Source organism: Anolis sagrei, chromosome 3 (assembly GCF_037176765.1).
Source record: "Anolis sagrei isolate rAnoSag1 chromosome 3, rAnoSag1.mat, whole genome shotgun sequence".
NCBI lineage: Eukaryota > Metazoa > Chordata > Lepidosauria > Squamata > Dactyloidae > Anolis > Anolis sagrei.
In genome coordinates, this window is record NC_090023.1 from 103,096,825 (window position 1) to 103,121,052 (window position 24,228).

The 24,228-nt window shown below is 41.1% G+C and overlaps 1 protein-coding gene across 2 annotated transcripts in view; it reads right to left on the bottom strand.

Annotated features, from left to right (window-relative positions):
* Positions 1-23,040, bottom strand: part of AFF3 (ALF transcription elongation factor 3) — a 321,108-nt gene extending 298,068 nt beyond the window's left edge. The window contains exon 1 of one of the 2 annotated variants that reach the window (XM_060769769.2): positions 22,496-23,040. In XM_060769769.2, the coding sequence (XP_060625752.2) occupies positions 22,496-22,548 (53 nt within the window). In that variant the 5' untranslated portion in view covers positions 22,549-23,040. The remainder of the gene's footprint in view (positions 1-22,495) is intronic. The other variant, XM_060769770.2, reaches the window with a different exon arrangement.
* Positions 23,041-24,228: the final 1,188 nt, after the last annotated feature.

Genomic DNA, 24,228 nt, shown 5'->3' on the forward strand with positions numbered 1-24,228 from the left:
TGTTGCACATTAATGATGTTTCATGGTAACAGATGATCGCATGATTCTTTATCACAGGGCACATGCCACCACTTAATAAGTTCTGACAAATGATGAGAGGAATTGTAACACTCAGATCACTTGGCAGAGTATTACAGACAACCAGTTTATGAAGCATTTGTGTGCCTTCTGGGGTAATTTATGATATGCTAAATGTTAACCAATATTCCTGCACTAATATCTCTTCAGATCCTCTTCTACTTCACCTGCATGTCATGTTATACATACAATTAGCTTTATATTTCATTATTTTTACATCATCTTCACAATTGCAATGAAATCAAGCTAACAAGAAGATAGTTTAAATAATGTCTTCATTAAGTCATTCAGCTGTCAATTAGCTTCAAAACCAGCATTTTTCTAATAAATTCTTCATAGGCAAAGCAGCTATTTTTCTATGTTACAATATATCTAAATTGAAACAGTGAGGAGAAAGAATCTTTACTGCACAAAAGACAATTTAGAACCAGGTCAATAGCCAACAACCCTCAGTTAAGTTATATGCCTCAGAGGTTAAATGTTAGAACTTTATATAATGAGTCTTGTTGATAAAAACTGATAGATAATCCTTAACTGCCATCTTCTCACAGAAACACGAGTTTTATATAGCTGCGGAAATCAATTTAATATTGTAAGAAACTTAGGTTGGAATCGTAAACACACTTATTACTGAATAAGCTCCACTGAAGTCGATGAAATTTATTTCTGAGTAAACAGACATAGAACGGCACTGCCATAAATGTAGTAACCTTTACATCCAATGAAACATGCTTAGGGTATAATAGAATTTTTCCTCATCTTAGTTATAAATAGAAGGCGGGAATACTGGTAATGAATTGTAATGGAATAAATTGAATTTATGCTATTGCATTCACATTATGGCTGTTAAGTAGATTGAAATTTTGTTCCCATCCAGTAACAGCCACTCTCCCCACTCCTACCTTGCCCTGAATAGAAACTGACCTGGTAAGCAGTACATCCATTCCACATGACAATTCCTGTGTTGTTGGAGCAGAGGAATAATCAAGGATATAACTAGGATTTTTTTAAAAAAAACAAAATGTCAGCAAGGAACTCCAACGGTGTGGCATTCATTCAGCTATAGCAGGATTGGGCAAACTTCATCCCTCCAGGTGTATTGGACTTCAACTCCCACAATTCCTAACATCTGGTAGGCTATTAGGAATTGTGGAGTTCAAGTCCAAAACACCTTGAGGGCCAAAGTTTGGCCATGCCTGAGCTGTAAGAATGTAACTAGACACATCTCCTCTAATCCCTCCACTCTCTGAAACTGTATTGGAGGGAAGCTGCATTGCTTACACAGTGAGCTTTTTAAGGAGAGACATGCTAACTGACCTCCCTAATCCAGATTTTATTTCCCATAAGAACAAGCAGGACATGAAGGCAACAGCACTCTTTCACATAGACTCCACGAAGGCATCACAGATCTGTACAGTGGAGATCAACAATCTCACCTGAGCAATCTCATACTCTGTTTTCATGTGTTCCCTTGAAATTACAATTTTTCATGTTAATAAATTCTGGAAGTCCCTGCACACAAGCAAAGAAGCAATAGAAGAGTATACTAATGCTCAAAAATTCCAAATACACAACCCAAACACTTTTTCTGGTGAATTTGTTGGTGCAGATCTGTTTTTTCTGCCCATTTGACAGGTAGGTTCAGGAGAACCAACCTTTTGCTTGCAATATCGGCATTGTATACTCACCCCAAAAGAGAATGAAATGATATTGTCTCTTGGGCAAGCTGGATACAATATGTAAATTGACCATACCAAGCACACCAAGCTTTTTGTGGTTTTAAAACTGAACGAGAATTCCCTTTGCAAATGTCAGGGTTTAACAGGGCATTGGTTGTAGTAGCTGATACAATTGAAATTTAGTCTAAGTATAAATTAAAAACTAGCTTTAGTATTCCAGCCAATATTCTGTATGCAGCTCATACACTTTTTAATTGAGGGAAAGATACTTCAGGTTGGCAACAAAAATTAGGAAGAAAGTTTGGTTCTACAAGCTACAATTTGACCTTATGCCCTTGCTGGTTGGAAGGAAAGCAATTACAAAGCATGCAGAGATTTTTCTAAGGAGTGTTGTGGGATGGAACAATGGGGGATCAGCAATTATGACACTCCCACCCATAACATAATGAAAACCAACCCTAGGAAACCATTACTTCATACTGTTGCTATAGCAAAACACCTATGTGGTACAGCAGACACAGTGGTGGTGGTTTTGAACATGGAAAAGAGATTCAACAATCATCTTATGCAGCTTTGTGAAAAGGTTCTATTTCTCGGGCTAATCTACTTCAGAAGTCTTGGGGATAAAATCAGGCTACTACTACCCACTGAGGGGTAGATGAAGGAAGAAATCCAATACTGTTTTTCAAGTACTACCCACACAAACCATCCACTTCTTTGAATTTTGTTCCAGTAAGTCCTCACAATTGCTTTAAAGGGTCAGTTACTTTTGATGAAGGAGACTCGGTCTATAAAAGCATATATAGTAAGACCACATATTACCACATAATCTGTTATGGTCACCTTTTGCATAATATATATATTTACAGAATTTTTAGAACCTTTTCCCCCAGCTGGAATGCCACAGAAAGCTTAAACAACTATACAGTACACAATCAAAATATTCCAACCCTCATTGTGGTTGGGAGACATACCATAACATTTTGGGGTGCAGCCTGCCCATGCCTAGGTGCCTAAATCTGTTGGGAGACCCAGCTGTGCAGAACCATACATCTTTCTCTTATGAGAAAGGAGCCCATCTCTTTCCTCTACTGAGAGAAGTAACAAGAGTCCATCTGTGTCTGTGTCTGTCAAGACAAGAGTCAGTGTCCCTTCGCAGCTGACAGAAGCAACCAAATCCTGGCTGCATTTCTGCACATCAAGAAAGGCAATGGGCTCCATTCTTCACAGAGAAGAATGCAATTGGGCTTCAGTCATTTCTCCTCACTAAAAACAGATGGACTCCTTTCTCCAAGGAGAGAAACAGAACAGGACTTCTATCACTTCTCTTCACAGAGGAGAGTGATGGACTCCTTTCTCCACCTCGAACTGTCCCCAGGTTGAGAGGGGCAGAATATAAATATAGTAAATAAATAAATAAATAAATAAATATCTTCATGGAGAGATCTGGCTGGGCTTCCCACCAGATCTGGCACTCAGGGAAGGGATTGTTTTCAGGAGTTCGGCTCCACTGCCCTTGCTTTCATCCATGGGGAGGGGGGTGCACATATAACTGAAACAGTGCAGCACAATCTTGCACAATGTGTGAGCCTACTGTAATACAAACAATCCCTTTACAGCTGTATCATGTGGGTTTGGCAATGCCACATATCAAAAATTTCCACATTAGACTGATGGGAGATTATTTTAATTCTTAAATACTTTTAAAGAAGCAATAACTTCACTGAAATCTTTAGAAGTAGCCTAGATATAACAGATGTGTTATACTCCAAGTGATCCCAATACCAGTACTTGGACAGGGATGATGAGAGTTATAGTCTATATTTCAAGGATGCCAGATTAGAGAGTTAAACAATAGAGCAACCTATGGTATTATGTTTGATTTGCCCTTAATGTTGTCTGTGACTTGGAATGTAAGTGTTCTTAGGTATTAGATCATTGGCTGACCTGATAACCATACATTTTACACATATTAATAGTTTCACTCCTATTAAAAGAGTGGCATACACTGAAATTCTTCTACCATAAAGAAACTAAGATTTGAGCTGTTAGAAGCAAAGAACATAATAGGCAAAGGCAGAATTTTTATAGGAAGATAGCATAAGCAGTACTAGCTTCAGAATGGAATGAAAAAATAATTTCAGGAATCTTATTAAAAAGATTAAAAATGCATCCACGTCTAGTTAATTTTTATATTATTTGAGGTTTGCTGAGGATAATGTAAACTGGCTCAACCTTGAACCTTCTCCTTTGCACAGCTTTGTCCAGAGGGTGATTTCTAATACCAGTGCTGGTCTTCCTTAATTTTCTGTTTGTCCTTCTTTAAGATGTGGGAGAAAACTAATTTCCCAAAGGAAACGACATTGTTCTAGCCTCATAAAGCAGTGAAGTTTTTATTCACAATGCCAGACTCCATTTCCTCCCTCTACTGTCAAAGGTCCTTGAATGTCTTGTTTCAGGCTACATTCAGACCAGTGCAGAAAGCAATAATAGGCTTAAATTAATCCATTAATCAAGCAATTAATTAATTGCAGATTGAAAATGTAGATTTTAATTGGATCTTAATCAGACTTGACACCTGTGAAAAGGGTGGTGATGGCTGATAGCATTAATGTAAACAACCTACACATCTTTCGATCAGGCAACGTCTTTTAAGACTATTTTCAATACAATAAATATTGTGTTTGTTTTAATTAGGTGAGACAAAATTATCTTGATTAAAGGCACTTAATGTGTAATCTGTGCTACATCAGTAATGTTTATCTTAAATGTTTAAACATAATTTGAAAGAAAAACAATTAAGGGACTAAAAGAGTCTAATTAAAAATGTAAGTACCCTGAAGACTTCACCGCCAAAGGCTGATTCCTGCTATTTTCTCAGATATTTTTTGTTAACATATGTGATTGGGATGCTTTCCAAGATTTAAATATTACAATTTGAAACAGGGATGCCTTCTACTGAGGGCCACATGCTTTCAAGCTATTAAGGACAGCATGAAGGAGCCTGTGATGAAAAAAATAATGGGTTGACTCATCCTTTCTTTCCCTTCTTACTCCCTTTCCTTCTACTGTACTCAGTAAGTTGTTGGGGAAAATACAAGTCTTAACTAAGAGTTTGCAAGGGATTTTGAAATTACACCAAGGGGTTTATGAACCTGAGCAGAAAAGGCTGCTCCAGTGGCATAACTAGGTGGATGTGGGAGGTGTGAGCCATATAAGGTGACACCCTTAGAGTGAGTGATCCCAAACACACACTCTACAAAATAGTGCAGTTTCCATATAGATATAGATATAGATATAGATAGACAGACACACACAAATATCCCTGTAGTTAGATATAAGCACAAAAACATTTTTAATAAGCCCACCTTACATTTATCATACCAATATATCTACAAAGTTACAACCTATTTTGATTTGCTTTTTAAATCTTCTAATGCATGTGCACTCTAGTCAGAACTGTTATAATTACTCAATTACAATGATGCATTGTAATGATGCATTGACAGGATGAACCATGTTTGCTTATTTAAGTTGTTATTTAATTTTTATTGAGCCTGATTCTTGATTTGTTATATGTTGTTACTGGCATTGAATGTTTGCCACTGTGTTTTACTTTACTGGAAGCCACCCTGAGGTCCCTTGGGGATATAAGGGGAGGGGGGGTTATAAATAAAGCATTATTATTATTATTATTATTATTGTTATGTATCAAATCACTTGGTTTCATCAGTAATCGCTACAAGCACACACCTTTGTTTTCACTGCTTCTTCTTCTTCTTCTTTTTTAGTATTTGCAAATTATGTCAAATTTTCTGGTATTTTACCATCAATATCTGGTACAAACTGATGCCATGAGTTACTACACCGCATGACATGTTCCCATATGCTGTCACTGAACTGACTATTCATGATTTAAATATACCCGCTTCCTGAAAACACACATCTGTATTTTATGCAGTGTGTACTTGGAAAATTAGCTACCTCAATCCTAATTCTGTTCAGACACTGATGAGATAATATTGGGTTAGTAATTGCCTCAGAGTACCTAATTGAACTAGAATTAGATAAAATTATAAAATCATACTGAAATAAATATTCTCAGCACAGTTTAACATTCCAACTTCCTTTATTTATTTACCTTCTATATTATTCTGATACTTATTACCGCCCCCGCCCCCCAGCGTTCATGTTTGAGCCAGCATGATATAGTAGTGATTTGATTACAACATTGGAGGCCAGGATTTGAAGCCTTGTTAGCCATGGAAAACCACTGGGATTACACTTTCTCAGCCTCAGAGGAAAGAAGCCCCCAGTGGCACAATGGGTTAAACACCTGTCCCAACAGGACTGAAAACCAATGGGCCGGAGGCTTGAATCTGGAGGAAGTGTGGATGAGCTCCCTCTGTCAGCTCCAGCTCCCTATGTGGGAACATGGGGGAAGTCTCCCACAAGGATAGTAAAACATCAAAACATCCGGGCATCCCCTGGGCAACATCCTTGCAGACAACCAATTCTCTCACACCAGAAGCGACTTGCAGTTTCTCAAGTCACCCCTAACACACACAAAAGCCTCAGAGAAAAGCAAAGGCAAGCCTCCTCTAAATACATTTTACCTTAGTTGCTTGAAGGCAACTATTTATGTTTCATTGTGAATGTAACATGTTGTAGAAGCTCATTTTCTGGTTAGTTTATATAAACAGTCTAGGGTTTTGGTCATTCTTTCCAGAATACACTTGCAAAACCATTCTAATTTTGTCTCAGAAGATTTAAGGATTTGAGTATTCCCAAAAGGTATACATTGAGCCATTAGTAGTGCAGAAATAATCCCCAGGCATACGCCCAGAGATATGACCAGAGGGCTGCAGCTTCAGCTTCTTTCTTGTGCTAAAATTTCTTGTGTCCGCTCAGGTCTTCCTTAGGTTGCCTTCTTTCCCCTTTAAGAACAAGAAGATAAAGGCATACCTTCTCTTCTCTCTTTCAGTGAGGTCGGAAGGAGATATGGCAGCTGTGGCTTTTCCTCAAAGGTCACAGCAGAGCACAGTTAACAAAGTGTCAATAAAATACATTCTGACAGCAGTAGTCTCTGTCTGCCAAGGCTAAATTAAGAGCTGTCCAACAAATCGGAAACCTTCACAAAACCAAACCAGGAATGTCCTCAGTTGCACCATTTGGTCCAGTGTGTGGTGGGGGAAGGGGACCAAAAAATCCTAAGGCAGCAGAATCACTCTTGGCATTAATTAAGACACAACGTGTTTATCTGACCATTTGGTAATATAGTACTATAGGAGATACAACACACTTCAGTAAACAAAGCCTCTGACGAAGAAACGCCTTTTTATAAAGCTTTTTTTTAAACTGAGGTCTCACCCCAGCAAAACTTGTTAAAATTCATAACAGAGGAAACAATAAGTGTTGGAGATGTAAGGAACAAGAAGGAACTTTATACCGCATGTGGTGGTCTTGTAAAAAAGCAAGGAAACTCTGGGCCAAAAACACTGCAAGACATTTTCAAATCAATTTTTTTATTTTTCAAATTGATCTGGATTATTTTTATTAGGAATGCCAAATAAACAAACAAAATAACTGAACTACAAAGTACGGTACTACATGATGGTTGCAGCACAGATGCTATATACACAACATTGGAAGAAGTTAGACCTTCCAACAGTAGAAGACTGGGTTTAAAAAGGGTTTTAGAAGCAAAAACACACACACAAAATTATCAAAGACAGGGGTCAATTTCTAAATTTTGTAAGAAAACAAGCAACCTTTTGCTAAAAGACTTTATAGAAGGCTTCATAATTTAATCTGTCAGAATCTTTGTATGAATTTATAATTAATAGCTATTATGCTAGAAGGAATAATGGGAAAATATTGTAATAGAAAGGAATAATATACCATAATTGCACATGGATATCTCTAAGCCAAAGGTATCTGGAAGTTTAAATTTGCTTTTGTTCACATATTCAAGCCTTTCCTGATCTAGTTGTTCCATTTTCTGTGTGCATATTGTTAGTTTTGAATTTTAAAAATTGCTGAAACATATTGAGCTGCTCATCTTTGCGACGTAGGAAATTACCCCTATTCTTTTCGTGTCATTTCTACCTCTGGTACAATTTCCCCATTAAAGAAGTAATTCCCAGGAACCCATCTACTTCATTAACTGAAGTATACCTGTGCATGAGTAAAAATAATTAATGGGATTTGGTTGATCATGAATCATGTCATTTGTCATTTAGTACTCAGCATATTTGCAATCTGCTATGTCCTTCTTTTCTTTTCTTTTTCTAGTTTTCTGTGAAATCTGTACTGTCTGCTGGGGGAAAAAAACAAGAAGCCATGCTGTGTATCTTTGCCTAAAGTATCTGTAGGCACTCAGTAATAAGTAGTAGGCCTAAACCCAATGTCACACTGCCACTACGATGGCATTTTCCTCCCCTCCCCTATTACAACACTGATACTTCCTAAAAACCCTGCATTCGAGGGACTTCCTTCCTTCCAGAGCAATTTTTTCTGACCCCAGCTATCCCTTAGCTACATGCAATGGTCAGCAAGCGTGGCAAGATTAGGAAGAATAATCAGTCCCCAAAATGTCAACTTGTAAGCATATTTTGCTTAAAGGGATACTTGTTCACACACTACATTCTTTTTGTATTGTTATTCTATATGTGACAAAATTGCATTGGAATCATACGTATAGAATCATAAAATCAAAGAGTTGGAAGAGACTTCATAAGACATCCAGTCCAACCCCCTACCAAGAAGTAGAAAAATTGCATTGAAAACACCCCCAACAGATGCCATTCAGCCTCTGCTTAAAAGCCTCCAAAGAAAGAGCATCCACCACACTCTGGGGCAAAGAGTTCCACTGCTGAACAGCTCTCACAGTCAGAAAGTTCTTTCATGTGGAATCTCCTTTCCTGTAATTTAAAGCCATTGTTTTGTCTCCAGAGGAGCTCCCTCCTCCCTATGACTTTCCCTCACATATTTATACATGGTTCTCATAATGTCTCCTCTCAGCCTTCTAGTCCCCAGCTCTTTCAGCCACTCCTGATAGGGCTTGTTCTCCAGACCCTTGATCATTTTAGTCACCTTTCTCTGGACACATTCCAGCTTGTCCACATCTCCCTTAAATTGCGGTGCCCAGAATTGGACACAGTATTTCAAGTGTAGTCTGACCAAGGCAGAATAGAGGGATAGCATGACTTCCCTGGATCTAGATACTATACTCCTATTTATGCAGGCCAAAATCCCATTGACTTTTTAAAGCTGCCATATCACATCGTTAGTTCACATTTAACTTGTTGTCCATGAAGACTCCAAGATCCTTTTCACACTTATTGCTGTCAAATTAGGCATCCTTCATTCTGTATCTTTGCATTCCATTTTTTTCTGCCTGTGAATAGCTTGCATTTGTCCCTGATGAAGTTCATTTTGTTAATCAACATCTTTATTTGTTTATTTATCAAATTTGCTTAAAAATGCAATTCCCAGAGTTTTACAATTAGCATTCTAGGAGAAGAGATGTCCATAATGGATGTCAAGGGTTATCGCCCTTTCTATGTGTACCCGATAGATATAGAAGTAGTGAAATGCATAAGGTCAGTCTTACAGATCAATGAAATCTGGGCCCTGAACTTTGTTTGTTTTTAAAATTCAGACCCAATTTATGAAATTCTTCAGATTGTTTTGAGGTCAGGAAAAAATCCCCTCATGCAAGTCCCAATGTGCTAGAAAGTAACTATAGTCAAAGACGATTATTTGCTTTTATGTTAACATGCTACAAAATCTAGGCATTCAAGAGAACTATTGTGGAACATATTTTTCTCATAAAAACTCCAATTTCCATATGTTACTCTTATTTTCTCAGTCCTAATACCAACAGATATTCCTTCTGTCAGACTCCACAGCTCCAAATGTGCAAAATTTTGAACTCATAAACAAAGGCATAAAATACTATATTAATCTTCAAATTGAATTTGGGAGACAGCCAGCCATTTAATCCAATGCTTCTGTTCTAATGTCATGTATTTTTCTATAATTAAGATAGATATTAAAATATTGAATACGCTGCATTTCTTAGAAGTCATATTCTCAGGAAGTGAACAACGTATAGCAGCTACCTCTCAAGTGAAACAAATAACAAGAGAACCAATTTCTTCCCAGTTCAGTTATGTGCTCTAAATATGTCATGAAAATAGCTTCAAGTGTGGATATATTTGAACTATAGATTGAATTGTAAAATTCAATGTACATTTAATACAATATAAGTCAATACATGAAATATTTTTTCTTTGTACTTTGGAATAAATAGTATTTATTTTCTAGCAATACAGCACACTAAAATGACTTGTCTCAGTGTCAAAACAGAATGTTTTGACACTGAGACCTTATGCTTTTTGGAAATTTGCTTGAAGTGCCTCCTGAGGAATTCGTTTAAATAAATTACAAAACTTCAATAGGGTAACACCGTACAAATACTTATGTATTACACAAAAAGATAGAAGGAAAGTAAAAAATATCTATAAGAAACAAAGCCTCATGGAAATATCTTTGATAGAAGTAAATAATTGATACTCTCAAGGAAGTGTAGTAGACATAGCTTAAAAGCATCAAAACATCTTCCATCTCACTGGCAAACATGATACTCTTCACTATGTGAAAGAACTTCTCTTGTATCTGGTTAGGAAGACTTGTAATACTGTTCTCAGACATACAAGACCACTTTCTTTGGATGGTGATAGAGGTTGGAAACAGCTTTTACCACCACCCTTTGGGAGGCATACCATCTTCCCACATATATGTACCTACCTACACTGCATAGACCTAAAATGTTAGGATGGAACATGAACCTGATAATGTTAAACATAAGAAACTGTGTAATGTAAACACTATCAACATTGGGTTGTTGTAGGTTTTTTAGGCAATATGGCCATGTTCTAGAAGCATTCTCTCCTGAAGTTTCACCTGCATCTATGGCAAGCATCCTCAGAGGTTGTGAGGTCACAATCTCACAACTTCTGAGGATGCTTGCCATAGTTGTAGGCAAAACGTCAGGAGAGAATGCTTCTAGAACATAGCCATATAGCCCGAAAAACCTAAAACAACCCAGTGATTCCAGCCATGAAAGCCTTTGACAATACTATCAACATTGTTTAATTAGTTGTGTTATCATTAATTGATTGATTGAAACAGTGTGGAACTAGATTTACAGAGAACACCTTGGTGGGTTGTCGCTGTTGATCTTAGACATTTAAATATTGGACTGCACTTTCAAAAGGATTGTTTTGGTCCTTTAAAGACACTAGCATCCTATCTAGACACCTCACACATTTACTAGAAAGTCAGTAATCTGATTATTTCCTGGAAAGGGTGAGAGTTCATATCTGGGAACTTTCAGGTTCAGAAAGGCTGTCCTGAAGCAAAGAATCTGAACTTTCAACCTCTTCGATTCAGTTTGTCCCTTATCACATCTTCCTTTCTTTTCTATCCTTATCAACATGAACACTTTACTCACCCTTCAATGCTTGTAAACAAGGATTCATTTATATCAGTTGGAATATGATAATCTACAACAATTACAGCCATCATCCAAAAAAAATAAAAATAAAAAGGAGCCATGGAAAGAAGGACAGAGGACTTTGTCAGAACTAGTTTGAGTCTATGAAGACGATTTTTTTTATTATTGAAGATATTTCTACCCTACCTTTCTCCGCAGCTGGAACCAAAGTGGTTTACAGCATATAAAACACAATAAAACATAAAATGCAAGCGTTAAAACATACTAAAACACATATACAATAAATACCAACTTCCACCTCCCCCATGTCAGCCCCTCAATAAATAGTTGTAAATCTTAAAAACTCAACCCATTCCTATGGCACATGTCATAGTTAAAGGCCTTCTTGAAAAGAAAGGACTTTACCCCCTTCCACCGGAGCCCCCGGTGGTGCAGTGGAATAAACCCTTGTGCCAGCAGGACCACTGACCAACAGGTCAGCAGTTCAAATCTGTGGAGAGCAGGTTGAGCTCCCTCTGTCAGCTCCAGCTCTCCATGCGGGGACATGAGAGAAGCCTCCCACAAGGATGGTAAAACATCAAACATCCGGGCATCCTCTGGGCAATGTCCTTGAAGACAGCCAATTCTTTCACACCAGAAGTGACTTGCAATTTCTCAAGTTGCTCCTGACAAACACACACACACACACACACACACACAAACCCCTTCCTGAAGCTTAGGAGGTATGGGTTGATCTTAGTTCCTCTGTGAGAGAGTTCCACAGTGCTGGAGATTCCCCAGAAAAGGAGCGTTTTGCATAAATGTTTTTTCGAACAGGACTAAGGGGCAATCAGGGTTCCTTATTGGACCTCAACTCTCGACCAGGAGTGTAAAGGGGGACATGGTGTTCCAGGTGTAACTGAATGCTTTCTGCCTTCCTACTCTCAATCAACTAGACCAGAGGTTCTCAAACTGTGCTCTGCAGAGCCCTTACAGCTCTTTAGGTGATAGTGAGGGCCTCCATGGCCCCATGCTGCTTCCCGTTTCCTCCTCTTTCCTTCTGTTGAGAAATGCAGGGAAATTAAAATTTTGAGCTGCTGGAAACAACAGTAGCAGCAGCTCAAAGACCCTTTCTCCCTTGCCTCGCTCACCACCCAAACTCTTTTTTTCGCCGCTCAGACCCTACCCCCCAAATACACACACACTTTCTTTATTTCCAAAACCCTATTTCCCTCCCACTACTCGGGTGTGTGTTTTTGATTGTGTTTTTCCTGTATGACAGAAGGGAGTTGCATTGGATGGCCTCTGGGGTTTCTATTATTATTGTTGTTGTTGTTGTTTATTTATTTATTTCAATTACTTCTACCCCGCCCTTCTCACCCCCGAGGGGGGACTCAGGGCGGCTTACAAACGAAGGCACAAGTCGATGCCTAAATCAATAAACAAACAATACATTAAAACAATTTAAACGATTAACAAGTTAAAAACATTAATACATAGTAAAATAGCAAAACAATCTCATGCTCAGTGTTCAGAGTCCGTTTATCCATTCCATTCCGTTTGCCCTTGTTTATCGTCAGATCTTTCCTTAGCTGCCAGAATATCCAAAAGCTTGGTCCCATATCCAGGTCTTCAATTTTTTTCTGAACGCCAAAAGGGAAGTCGCTGTTCTAATCTCCCCGGGGAGTGAGTTCCACAGGTGAGGGGCCACCACTGAGAAGGCCCTGCTCCTCGCCCCCGCCAACATCACTTGTGATAGTGGCGGGGTCGAGAGCAGGGCCTCCCCAGACGATCTTAAATTTTGAGATGGGATGTAGAGGGAGATCCATTCGGACAAATACACTGGGCCGGAACCGTATAGGGTTTTGTAGGTCAAAACCAGCACTTTGAATTGTGCTCGGAATTGGATCGGCAGCCAGTGGAGCTGGCGTAACAGAGGGGTGGTATGCTCCCTGTACACCGCTCCAGTGAGTAATCTGGCTGCTTCTCGCTGGACTAGTTGAAGTTTCCGAGCAGTCTTCAAAGGCAACCCCACGTAGAGTGTGTTGCAGTAATCCAACCGGGATGTAACAAGAGCATGGACCACCGTGGCCAGATCTGACTTCCCAAGGTACGGGCGCAGCTGGCGCACAAGTTTTAATTGCGCAAAAGCTCTCCCAGCCACCGCTGAGACCTGGGGTTCCAGGCTCAGCGATGAGTCCAGGATCACTCCCAAGCTGCGAACCTGAGTCTTCAGGGGGAGTGTAACCCTGTCTAACACAGGCTGTAACCCTATACCCTGTTCGGCCTTACGACTGACCAGTAGGACCTCTGTCTTGTCTGGATTCAATTTCAATTTGTTAGCTCTCATCCAGTCCGATACAGCGGCCAAGCACCGGTTCAAGGGCTGGACAGCCTCCTTGGTGACAGGTGGAAAGGAGTGACAGATTTGGACATCATCTGCGTAAAGATAACATCTCATTCCGAAACTCCAGTTGATCTCCCCCAGCGGCTTCATGTAGATGTTAAATAACATCGGGGACAGAATTGAACCCTGTGGGACTCCACACAACAACGGTCGCGGAGCTGAGCAGGTGTCACCCAGTATCACCTTCTGGGTCCGTCCCTCAAGGAAGGATCGGAGTCACTGCAAGGCAGTGCCCCCTAGCCCCATGTCCATGAGGCACCCCAAAAGGATACCGTGATCGACGGTATCGAAGGCCGCTGAGAGGTCCAGCAGAACTAACAGGGACACACTCCCCCTGTCAAGCTCCCTGAGCAGATCATCTACCAAGGCGACCAAGGCTGTCTCAGTTCCATGTCCCGGCCTAAAGCCAGACTGTGCCGGATCTAGATAATCAGTGTCTACCAGAAACCCCTGGAGTTGTGTTGCCACCACACGTTCCATGACTTTGCCCAAATAGGGAAGATTGGAGACTGGACGATAGTTGTTGAATTGAGTGGGATCCAGTGATGGTTTCTTCAACAGCGGTTTTATAATAGCTTGTTTTAAGCTCGCTGGAAATTTTCCTTCCTGTAAGGAGGCATTAATCATCACGTTCACCCACTCTGCCAATCCCCCTCTGGCTTCCTTAATCAGCCAGGATGGGCAGGGGTCTAGGATGCATGTGGTGGGTCGCAGCTCTCCAAGGATCCTGTCCACATCCTCAAGCTGAACCAATTGAAAAGAATCCAACAAAACTGGACAAGCAGATGCTCTTGTTACATCCCCAGAGACTGCCGTTTTGACGTCAGCCCCAGAGACTGACGTCAAAACCCGACCGAATCCGCTCAATTTTATCCGTGAAGGATCAAGCAAATGCTTCACAGCGAGCCACCGAGTTGTCCGAGGCCTCGCCTTTTGGCGGATTTAACAGGCCCCTGACAACTCGGAAAAGCTCCGCTGGACGATTCTTCACTGATGCAATATTGGCTGTGATGAATGTTTTCTGAGCTGCCGTTATTGCCACACCGTAGGACCTTAAGAAGGCATTCAGGTGTGTTTGGGCTGGATTGGTGGGGTTCCGGCGCCACACGCACTCTAACCTCCTCTTCTTTCGCTTCATCGCTGCCAGCTCCTCAGTAAACCAAGAGACTGGTTTAGCTCGGTTACTCGAGAGGGGGCATTCTGGAGCGATAGTGTCAATTGCCCTGGTCAACTCACTATTCCAGCGAGAGACCAGAGCATCGACAGCATCGCTAGCCAAGGAAGTGGAAAAATCCCCAAGAGCCGTCAGGAGTCCATTTGGATCCATAAGTCTCCTGGGGCGGACCATTCTAATGGGTCCACCACCCCTGCGAAGGTTAGAAGGCACAGTTAGTCTAAAACTGATCAGGTGTTGTTGTTGTCATTATTGTTAAGGTTGAATGGCCATCTGTTGAGGGTTCTTTGATTGTGCTTTTCCTTCATGGCAGAAGGGGGTTGGACTGGATGGCCCCAGGGTCTTCCACTGAAATACTGTTAAGTCCATGTTGATTGAAATTGTTTTTCATCTTAAATATTGCATTGTTCTTTTCCCCTTTTTGGGATTGCGTAAATTAGTTCACACAAACTCTCTCTATCCATCTGCCACTGGCCCAGCCCATGTCTGCCCTCTCCCCCCCCCCCCCCACACTCTCTATATTTATACACACACAAACACACACACACACCATCATATCTAATAAAAATATCTATTTATATAAAAATTTCAGATGGCTCCACAAGAAATATTAGTTTCAAAAAGGGCTCCACAGTTGAAAAAGTTTGAGAACCCCAGAACTAGATCTTCTCACTGCCATCTACTATGTACTAAGATGAAATGTTAAAGTGAACAAAACAATGCCGTGTTTGTCACTGTTTTGACTTTTAAATCTGATAAAACTTTTTATTAAGAAGTGACTTCACCATTTCTGAACTTTTGGGCAATCTAGAATTCGGAAAGAATGTTATAGATGCTCTCACAAAATGGCTATCATAATTAACCCCTTGGGATAAAAATAAATAAAAGTAACAGTTTAAAAATGAATTTTAGGTTATGTTCCAAAATACAAGAGCACTATTTTGAAATCTGCTCCAACTCTTTCATCTTGCAAACTGACAAGGCTCTGACCCCCTACATCACAGGAATATTTCCCCACTCATCATAGCTGTTGTTTCTTCCAGTGACACACTTTAAAATATGTTGCAGTACAGATGCATCTATGGAAAGGAATATAATGTTGTGTGCTTTCAAGTTATTTCCAACTTGGGGTGACCCTAAAGCAAGCCTATTATGGAAGTTTGTTGGGAGGTTTTGGTCTGGGAGGTTGCCTTTGCTTTCCTGTGAGACTGAGAAAATTTGACCTGCCCAAGGTTTTACCCAGTGGGTTTCCATGGCCAAACACTAATTTGAACTCTGGTCTCCAGGGTTGTAACACAATGCTCAAACCATTATTCCATGCTAGCTGGAGACTAGCACATTATTTTGACATGTGAAAGCTACCTAGTGTTTATTTTTAAATTTACTACACTGTATAGTTCAAAGAAATTGGGAGGGGCAAGGAAACTTGTCAACACGGAGGGAAGTTTTCAAGAGCACAGTTGAGGCTATGGACACCTTGGTAGGAATCCAGGATTAGTTTCAAATCCTCCTTAACATATGGACTAGTTACACGTTCTTAGTGCTTTCCTCCCTCCAATTCCCAACACCCCTGCCATGTTGTTCACAAGGGCTCCCCAAGCCCTCCAAATAGGCATTTTGGAAGTGGAGCAGCAGAAGGCGACAAGAAATGTTCCTTGTGTGAATTTTCTTAGGGAATCATATCCTGCAACTCAGCATTTTAAGAGCTATGCAGTTGGCTAGTTCATCACTCCATCACCATCATTTAAAAAACATATTACAGTCTGGAGACACTACCTTGTCATCTTTCATTCAAGATAGAAATTTTTTTATAAAATTATTTTCTCATTGGTGTTTGCTTAAATTACTTCCATACTTTTTAGGCACACAACAATCTGCAATTAAATGATACATTGACTTAAGAATGTAATTCATTCTGTGACTGCTCTTAACTCAAAACTATCTTATCTCAAAGCAAAATTCCCATTCAAATGCACTGAAATTTTATTAATCCATTCCGTCTGCTCCCAAAACACCCCAATGTTTTTGTTACATGTTTTAAAATAAGGAAATGTACTTAATAAATAACAAATAATGTATAAATGCACATTCACATGGAACAATATTTTAAAAATCGACTTTAAAATGTTAGAAGCACAAAGTTGTAGCAAAAAAGCACAAAGCACAAAATGAAGGTACAGAAGCATCATTTTCTTCTTACAGTACTCATTCCAGCCTCCCTCCCTCTCTTGGTCTCTCTCTCACACTCTCCCCATGAAGCCAAACATACCAGGAATAAAAACCACAGAAAATCAACTAATCCAAAGTACCTCAAATTGAACAAGAGCAAAACAGACAGCAATCTCCCAAAGCAGACAAGAGCATGAGTCAGAGAAGCACGAGGCATGGAGGCCGCTCCCTTGAAGCCCTAAAGCCCTGCAGTCTTGTGCTAGTGCTCCCTCTGGCACTTGCTCTTAACTCAAATACTGCTCACATGTCAAAGAAAAACAGACCGAGCAACAGCCCTTAACTCAAAATGCTCTTAAGTTGAGATGCTCTTAAGTAGAGGTTCCACTGTTTATATATTAATTTCCAGAATCCCTATTTCCATGGATTTCTTTACAGTAATTGAAAAGTGAACACATTACAAGTAAGCTAACTATCAAAATGGGGTGGACATGTTATAAGTCATATACCAGCACCATTTTAGAAAACAAAATTTTTGGGACCTGGCTACCAAAGATGATTTTTTTTCTAAAAATATTAAAAGGAACTATTGTTCATTGATGGGATACAGCCCTTTTTATCATGAGGACCTTAAGAAATGTCAAATAATAATACTTCCATTACATGCCTGGAACTTCAATATGGTTTACAATAAACTCTGCAAGGACCTCAGCATGTTTGAGTTCCATAAACACACTTGTAACTGTAGTAAAGTGCATTTATAGTGCAACCAAATAAGAAACAGTGCTGTTTGAAACAACATCTAAGCTGTAAATCTCGGGAGAATTTGGTGAATTGATTGTAAACAAGCTATGCATTATGCACCTTTTAAATGTATACGGGAAATGCATGGGGTACATTTTATTGCTATAACTATTACTTAGTGTCAAATATATCATTACCTAATTGTGGACTATGAGTATAGATTTTCTTAAAGGAAAACCAACTGAAATCTTTATAATACAGCTGGGGATATAACGGTTTCCTCATGCATTGTGCAGAACCTAGAAAAACATTGCAGTTTCAGCATCAGTTCATTTTTATGTAGTAGTCTGCAGTTGACATTACACTAAGAAATAATATCTACAGTAATTATCTAACTACGGTATCAGCAAAATTCTTTTTCAAAAACCACCATTCAATAATACTGATCTAGCCCACAAAAAAGCACCACAGTAACTGAACTCTATACAGTATACATGGCCACTGAGAATTCTTGTGTTGCTATTGATTTCATCATCACATTTGTACTATTTACTTTTGTTAGAACACAAATCATTTTAAAGGCTAATTCTATGTATAAAAACATAAAATATAACATTATAAAGAGATGTTATTATTATATTGAAATTTCACCCAAAGCAGTTGAGTACTCTGAGGCGAACAGCTCTCCTGTCATTAGCTGAGTACCCAAATCACTGAAAATATATCCCGAAGCACAATAAGACTTCACAAGTCTTTAAGAGTATTGCTCTTCAACACAAAATGACATTCACATGTTTGCACATTTTTCTTTTATTCAGGTAATAACAGCAACCGTGCTCAGAACAAAAAGAGTCTGTCAACTCAAGGCTCTTGTGCCTAAAATTAGATCTGTGATGTGTATTTTGGTCTGTGGACGCATCCTAGACAGCAATAAGACTGTACATATCAATAACCCAACTGCTCAAAATAATGTGATGGAGAGAAAGAGTAGAAGTGGGGCATGAATAGACTTCCACATGTACCAGCTAGCTTGTAGTTTAGTGTTGGAAGTTTGAATCTGGGGAGAGCTTGGATGAGCTCCCTCTGACAGCTCCAGCTCCCCATGAGAGAAGCCTCCCACAAGGATGGTAAAAAACCAAACAACCGGGCATCTCCTGGGCAATGTCCTTGCAGACAGCCAATTCTCTCGCACCAGAACTGTACATATCAATAACCCAACTGCTCAAAATAACAGGATGGAGAGAAAGAGTAGAAGTGGGGCATGAATAGACTTCCACATGTACCAGCTAGCTTGTAGTTTAGTGTTGTCTTCAGGCAAGGAGCCCCTGGTGTCACAATGGATTAAACCTTGTGCCAGCAGGACTGAAGACTGACAGGTCAGAAGTTCGAATCTGGGGAGAGCTTGGATGAGCTCCCTCTGTCAGCTTCAGCTCCCCATGCAGGGACATGAGAGAAGTCTCCCACAAGGTTGGCAAAAAACCAAACATCCGGGCATCCTCTGGGCAACGTCCTTGCAGACAGCCAGTTCTCTCACACCAGGAGCAACTTGCAGTTTCTCAAGATGCTCCTGACATGAAAAAAAAAAACTTCAGGCAGGTCACTGTGTGATGAAGCCTTCATTGTATCAATATTAATGCTTGAAAGTATCTATGAATATTATGTATCTACTCTTAATTATACTGTAATACTGTAATATCAGCAGTCAAGACAAGGCTAATACAGATAACCCCTGTCTATAAAGAATGGAGAAGTAAGTATAGAGTGAGTGGCAAATATAAATTAATTGTGGGTTTCGCCACCTGTGAGCCAAACGACACAGGTCTTGCCAGACACTTTGCTGCTCCTCTGCACCACAATGATTCTCTGCGTGATAAAGGGCAAGACAAAACACTCAGCTTCAAATGGGGTGATTCAATGAGGTGATCTATGACCCAGTGGGTTATCGTGAAACAAGAAGTATAGATATTCTGTGGTTCAGCAATGTGCAGACAAAGTCTCAGTGCAACCTTGAATTCCTTTATGCTTTCAGGTTTATAAAAACTGAACACAATGGGACTAAGACACATATAAAGCATTAAGTATCTGTGCCAAGATAAACGCAAGAGGATACTTACTGTATCCTTAGGATTGCAGTCTAGGCAAATACATGCTATTCACATAAGGTTAACCACACTGCTTCAGTTCAGTATAATCAAACAAACAACTCAATTTATTGATAGCCATAATACCCAAGACTGCTTAAAAATTACCAGAATATATTTTGTTGAGTGCTACTTGTCTCTTCACAATGTTATTATGTTATTTCTGATAGTAAATATATCCTACGGAAAGCATTTCCACTGTAAAGGAAACCAAGCTCCCCTTTGTTTGATGTAGAGAATGTAGAACAACCAAAATATTATCTCTACTCCATCTTGTTGAGTAAACATTTATGGGATTTTGAGGTTTCTGAGAGCTTTGAAACATCTACAAATAAATATTACAGCTTAGCTGTTAATCAGTTATTGATATTTAAACAGACATAACCTTAACAACATTATTTCTATCAGGAACATATAATGACTAACTTCTAATATATTCAGTGTTATATTTACTAATTAAAATTCCATAGGTGATATAGGCCATTTATTTTTAGCTGTATCAATTCTGCCCTTATTTAAGCATCTTAGTAGGAGTTTGTGAATGATTAATGGATGATAAGTCCCATTCCCACTGAGTTCAGTAGGGCTTTCTTTTATAATAAATTGAAATAAAAAATGCATAGAACACTGTAGCCATAACACCATATAAACAATGGGTTTGACTGCAATCCTATACACATAGATCTGTGGGTAAGCCATCCCACTCTATGGATCTTGCTTCTTAGTGGACATCCTAAGGATTATACTCTTAAGACACAGGATTAAAACCATTGTCCTATAGAGGTAATATTAGCAGAACTTGTATGGCATGGTCTTAAGACCTTTCTAAAAGGGAGAGTGTACAACCAAGTGTATTTGCCTTGTTTGGGTGTCCCTTTCTTGAGAAGCCAGTTGTAGCTAGACCACAGATCACATGAGACATAAAGTATTGTGTTTATTGACCTGATGAGGATGTACACTCCGCTCCTAGACATGTCTTTACAAGAAGCAACAAACCAAACTACAAATATTTCCATTTCAGCAAACCAGCTCCATCATAATCCAAGATGCACAAGACTTACTCCAAAAATTGTAGTAGCACCTTGAAAATGGTGCAGATGTGAGCAGACAATAAACCTGCTATACAGCAAACATCAGTGACTTAATATACAAGTAAGTGGTATGTCCAACTAAAACACACTGATCTTTCTTGCACCATGAAAAGAAATTTGCAAATTATCAGTCTTTTATATTTTAACATATATGCCACTCATTAATGGGGCTGCGGTGGCTCAGCAGGTTAAACCACTGAGCTGCTGAATTTGCTGACCAAAAGGTCAGCAGCTCAGATCTGCAGGACAGGATGAGCTCCTGCTGTTAGTCCCAGCTCCTGCCAAAGTAGCCATTTGCAAGCATGCAAATGTGAATAGATCAATAGGTACCACTCTGGTGGGAAGGTAATGGTGTTTCATGCAGTCATGCCGGCCACATGACCTCGGAGGCATCTACAGACAATGCCAGCTCTTTGACTTAAAAATTGAGATGAGCACAACCCCATAGAGTTGGACACACTAGAGTTAATGTCAGGGGAAACCTTTACCTTAGAATCTTAGAATCATAGAGTTGGAAGAGACCTCATGGGCCATCCAGTCCAACCCCTGCCATGAAGCAGGAAATTTGCATTCAAAGCACCCTCGACAGATGGCCATCCAGCCTCTGTTTAAAACCCTCCAAAAAGGGGCCTCCACCACCTTTTATTTATGCAGTTCATTCCTTCTGGGACAACCACCAAAGGCTAAGAAGCAAAGTCAGTAATCAAGAGGAAAGGTGGCACCGGATGAAGTGGTACCCAGCCATGTCACAAAGTACCCCTGACTGGCAAGCAGCACCCAACACACATGGGCACCCCTTCTAGGCTGTCCTATGACCCCAAATGTGGAGTTAAGGGGGAGGGCGTCTCTGGGAATCATCCTGGACTGGAGAGCAGGAGCACTTTGGAGGAGGAGGAGGAGGAGGAGAGTGTAATTTCTACCTGGAGGCATTAATGATGTTTCTAGAAATGGTTTCTGACTGCTGCCAGATGCTTCTTGGAAATGCAGGAGCTTCCAGGCTGAGAGGCGCAAGGAGCAGCAGCCCAAGGTGAGGGAGGGAGGGAGAGAAAGGCTAAGGGGCAGCTAAGGAAACCGTGGGGCAGCAACACAAGGGAGGCAGCCCCATCCAATGGGACACAGGAAGGCGGGAATGGGGCTATGGCTTAGGGGGGCAAGGAAAAGGGGAGCAGAAGTACCCAAAAGAAATGAAACTGAGGGAGATACAAAGAAAGGGAGTTTCGGGGTGGGATGGCAGGAATGACAGAAAGGGGGGAGGGGATCGGAAGAAACATGTCCATTCGGGGGGGGGGGGGCTTTGCGCCCCAACCACAGCCACAATGCGACTCTGTGGGGAGCGGAACACAACCTAGAGGAGGGTGCGGGCTTTTATCATAGAGGTTACGCGAAAGGGCGAAACTCGGGAGGGAGGGGGAGGGCAGAAGTGAGACCCCACGAAAGCTCTCCCCTCACCCCACGTCTCTGTGACACAAACACACACACACAGAGAGAGAGAGAGAAACCCAGGCATCCTCACCAGAGGGAATCCAGGTCCCATTCCTGCAGGAGCGCCAAGTCGAAGCTGTCCATGGTGAGGAGAAGAGGAGGACGAGGAGGAGGAGGAAGATGTCAGCCGAGGAGCATCTTAGCGGCGCCGCGGGTGGGCGAGGAGGCGAGGGAGGAGGAGGAGGAGGAGGAGAAGCAGGGGTCCTCCTTCCATGCGTCCCTCCCTCTCCTCACAGCAGAGAGAGAGACAGAGAGAGAGACAGAGAGAGAGAGAGAGACGCTGCTGCCTCCGTGAAGCGCCTCAGCTCGCCCTCCGGCGGCGGCTCTTCCTCTGCGCGCCTTTTCCCTCCTCCTCCTCCTCCTCTTGACTCTCTTCTCTTCTCCTCCCTCCTTCACCTCGCCTTCTCTCTCTCGCTCTCTCTCTCGCTTGTGGCGGAGATGCAGGCTGCGTAAAACCACCTCAGCTCTTCAGTGGAGCCGTGTGGTTGCAACTCAGAGCGGCTTTTTTTCCTCCCGCCTCTCCGAAGCGGCTTTGTTCCCCTCTTCCTTCCGCGCTTCAGCCCTCGCGGCGGTTTTGACAAAATAGGGGTGGCGGGGGGGGGGGGGAGGGGGTTGTGTGTTGTTTCGACTGTGGCGGAATGCCTCGGCTGTGTGTGTCGTTTGCAAAGCTGAGGCGGTGTTGACAGGCAAAGCGGCCTCCCAGGCGCAACAGACACAGAAGAAAGGAAGGAAGGAAAACCCGACGTGCAGTTCACTTCTCTCTCACCTCGAACACAATGTCCCCTTCCCTCCCTTTTTGAAATCTCTACCAGGTGTCACTCTGCTTGGAAAATATAAGACAGAAGTCTCAGGCGAGGAGGGCCCCTTGGAGAGCCTTCTTTCCACTGGGTTGATGTGACTGAGAAGCATACGAGCAGCTCGGCCTGTCATTAAACATGGAGAAAACCAAAGTGCTCTTCCAGCAGTCACCGGCCAACCCTTCTCCAATGCCAGAAATACAGCTTAATGGTGTAACATTAGAAAATGTTGACCATTTCCGCTACCTTGGCAGCCACCTCTCCACAAAAGTCAACATTGACACTGAAATTCAACACCCCTGAGCTCTGTGAGTGCAGCCTTTTTCCGAATGAAGCAGAGAGTGTTTGAGGACCAGGACATCCGTGGGGATACCACGGTGCTTGTTTATAAAGCCATTGTCCTCCCAACCCTGCTATACGCCTGCGAGATGTGGACAGTCTACAGACGTCTTCTCAAGCTTTCCTGTCTTCTCATTATGTTGCCAAAGCACTTCATCTTTGCCTCCAATATCCTTCTCTCCAGTGAGCAATTGGGCTTTATTTCCTGAAGTATGGACTGGTTGGATCTTCTGGCAGTCCAAGGCACTCTCAGAATTTTCCTCCAACACCACAGTTCAAAAGCATCTATCTTCCTTCGCTCAGCCTTCCTTATGGTCCAGTACTCACATCCATAGGTTGTTGTTGTTGTTTATTCATTCAGTGGCTTCTGACTTTTTGTGACCTCATGGACCAGCTTATGCCAAAGCTCCCTGTCAGCCATGGCCACCCCCAGGTCCTTCAATGTCAAGCCAGTCACTTCAAGGATATCATTCATTTACCTTGCCCTTAGTCAGCCCCTCCTCCTTTTCCCTTCCATTTTCCCCAGCATCATTGTCTTCTCCAAGGTATTCTGTCTTCTCATTATGTGACCAAAATACTTCATCTTTGCCTCTAATACCCTCCCTCCAGTGAGCAGTTGGGTTTCATT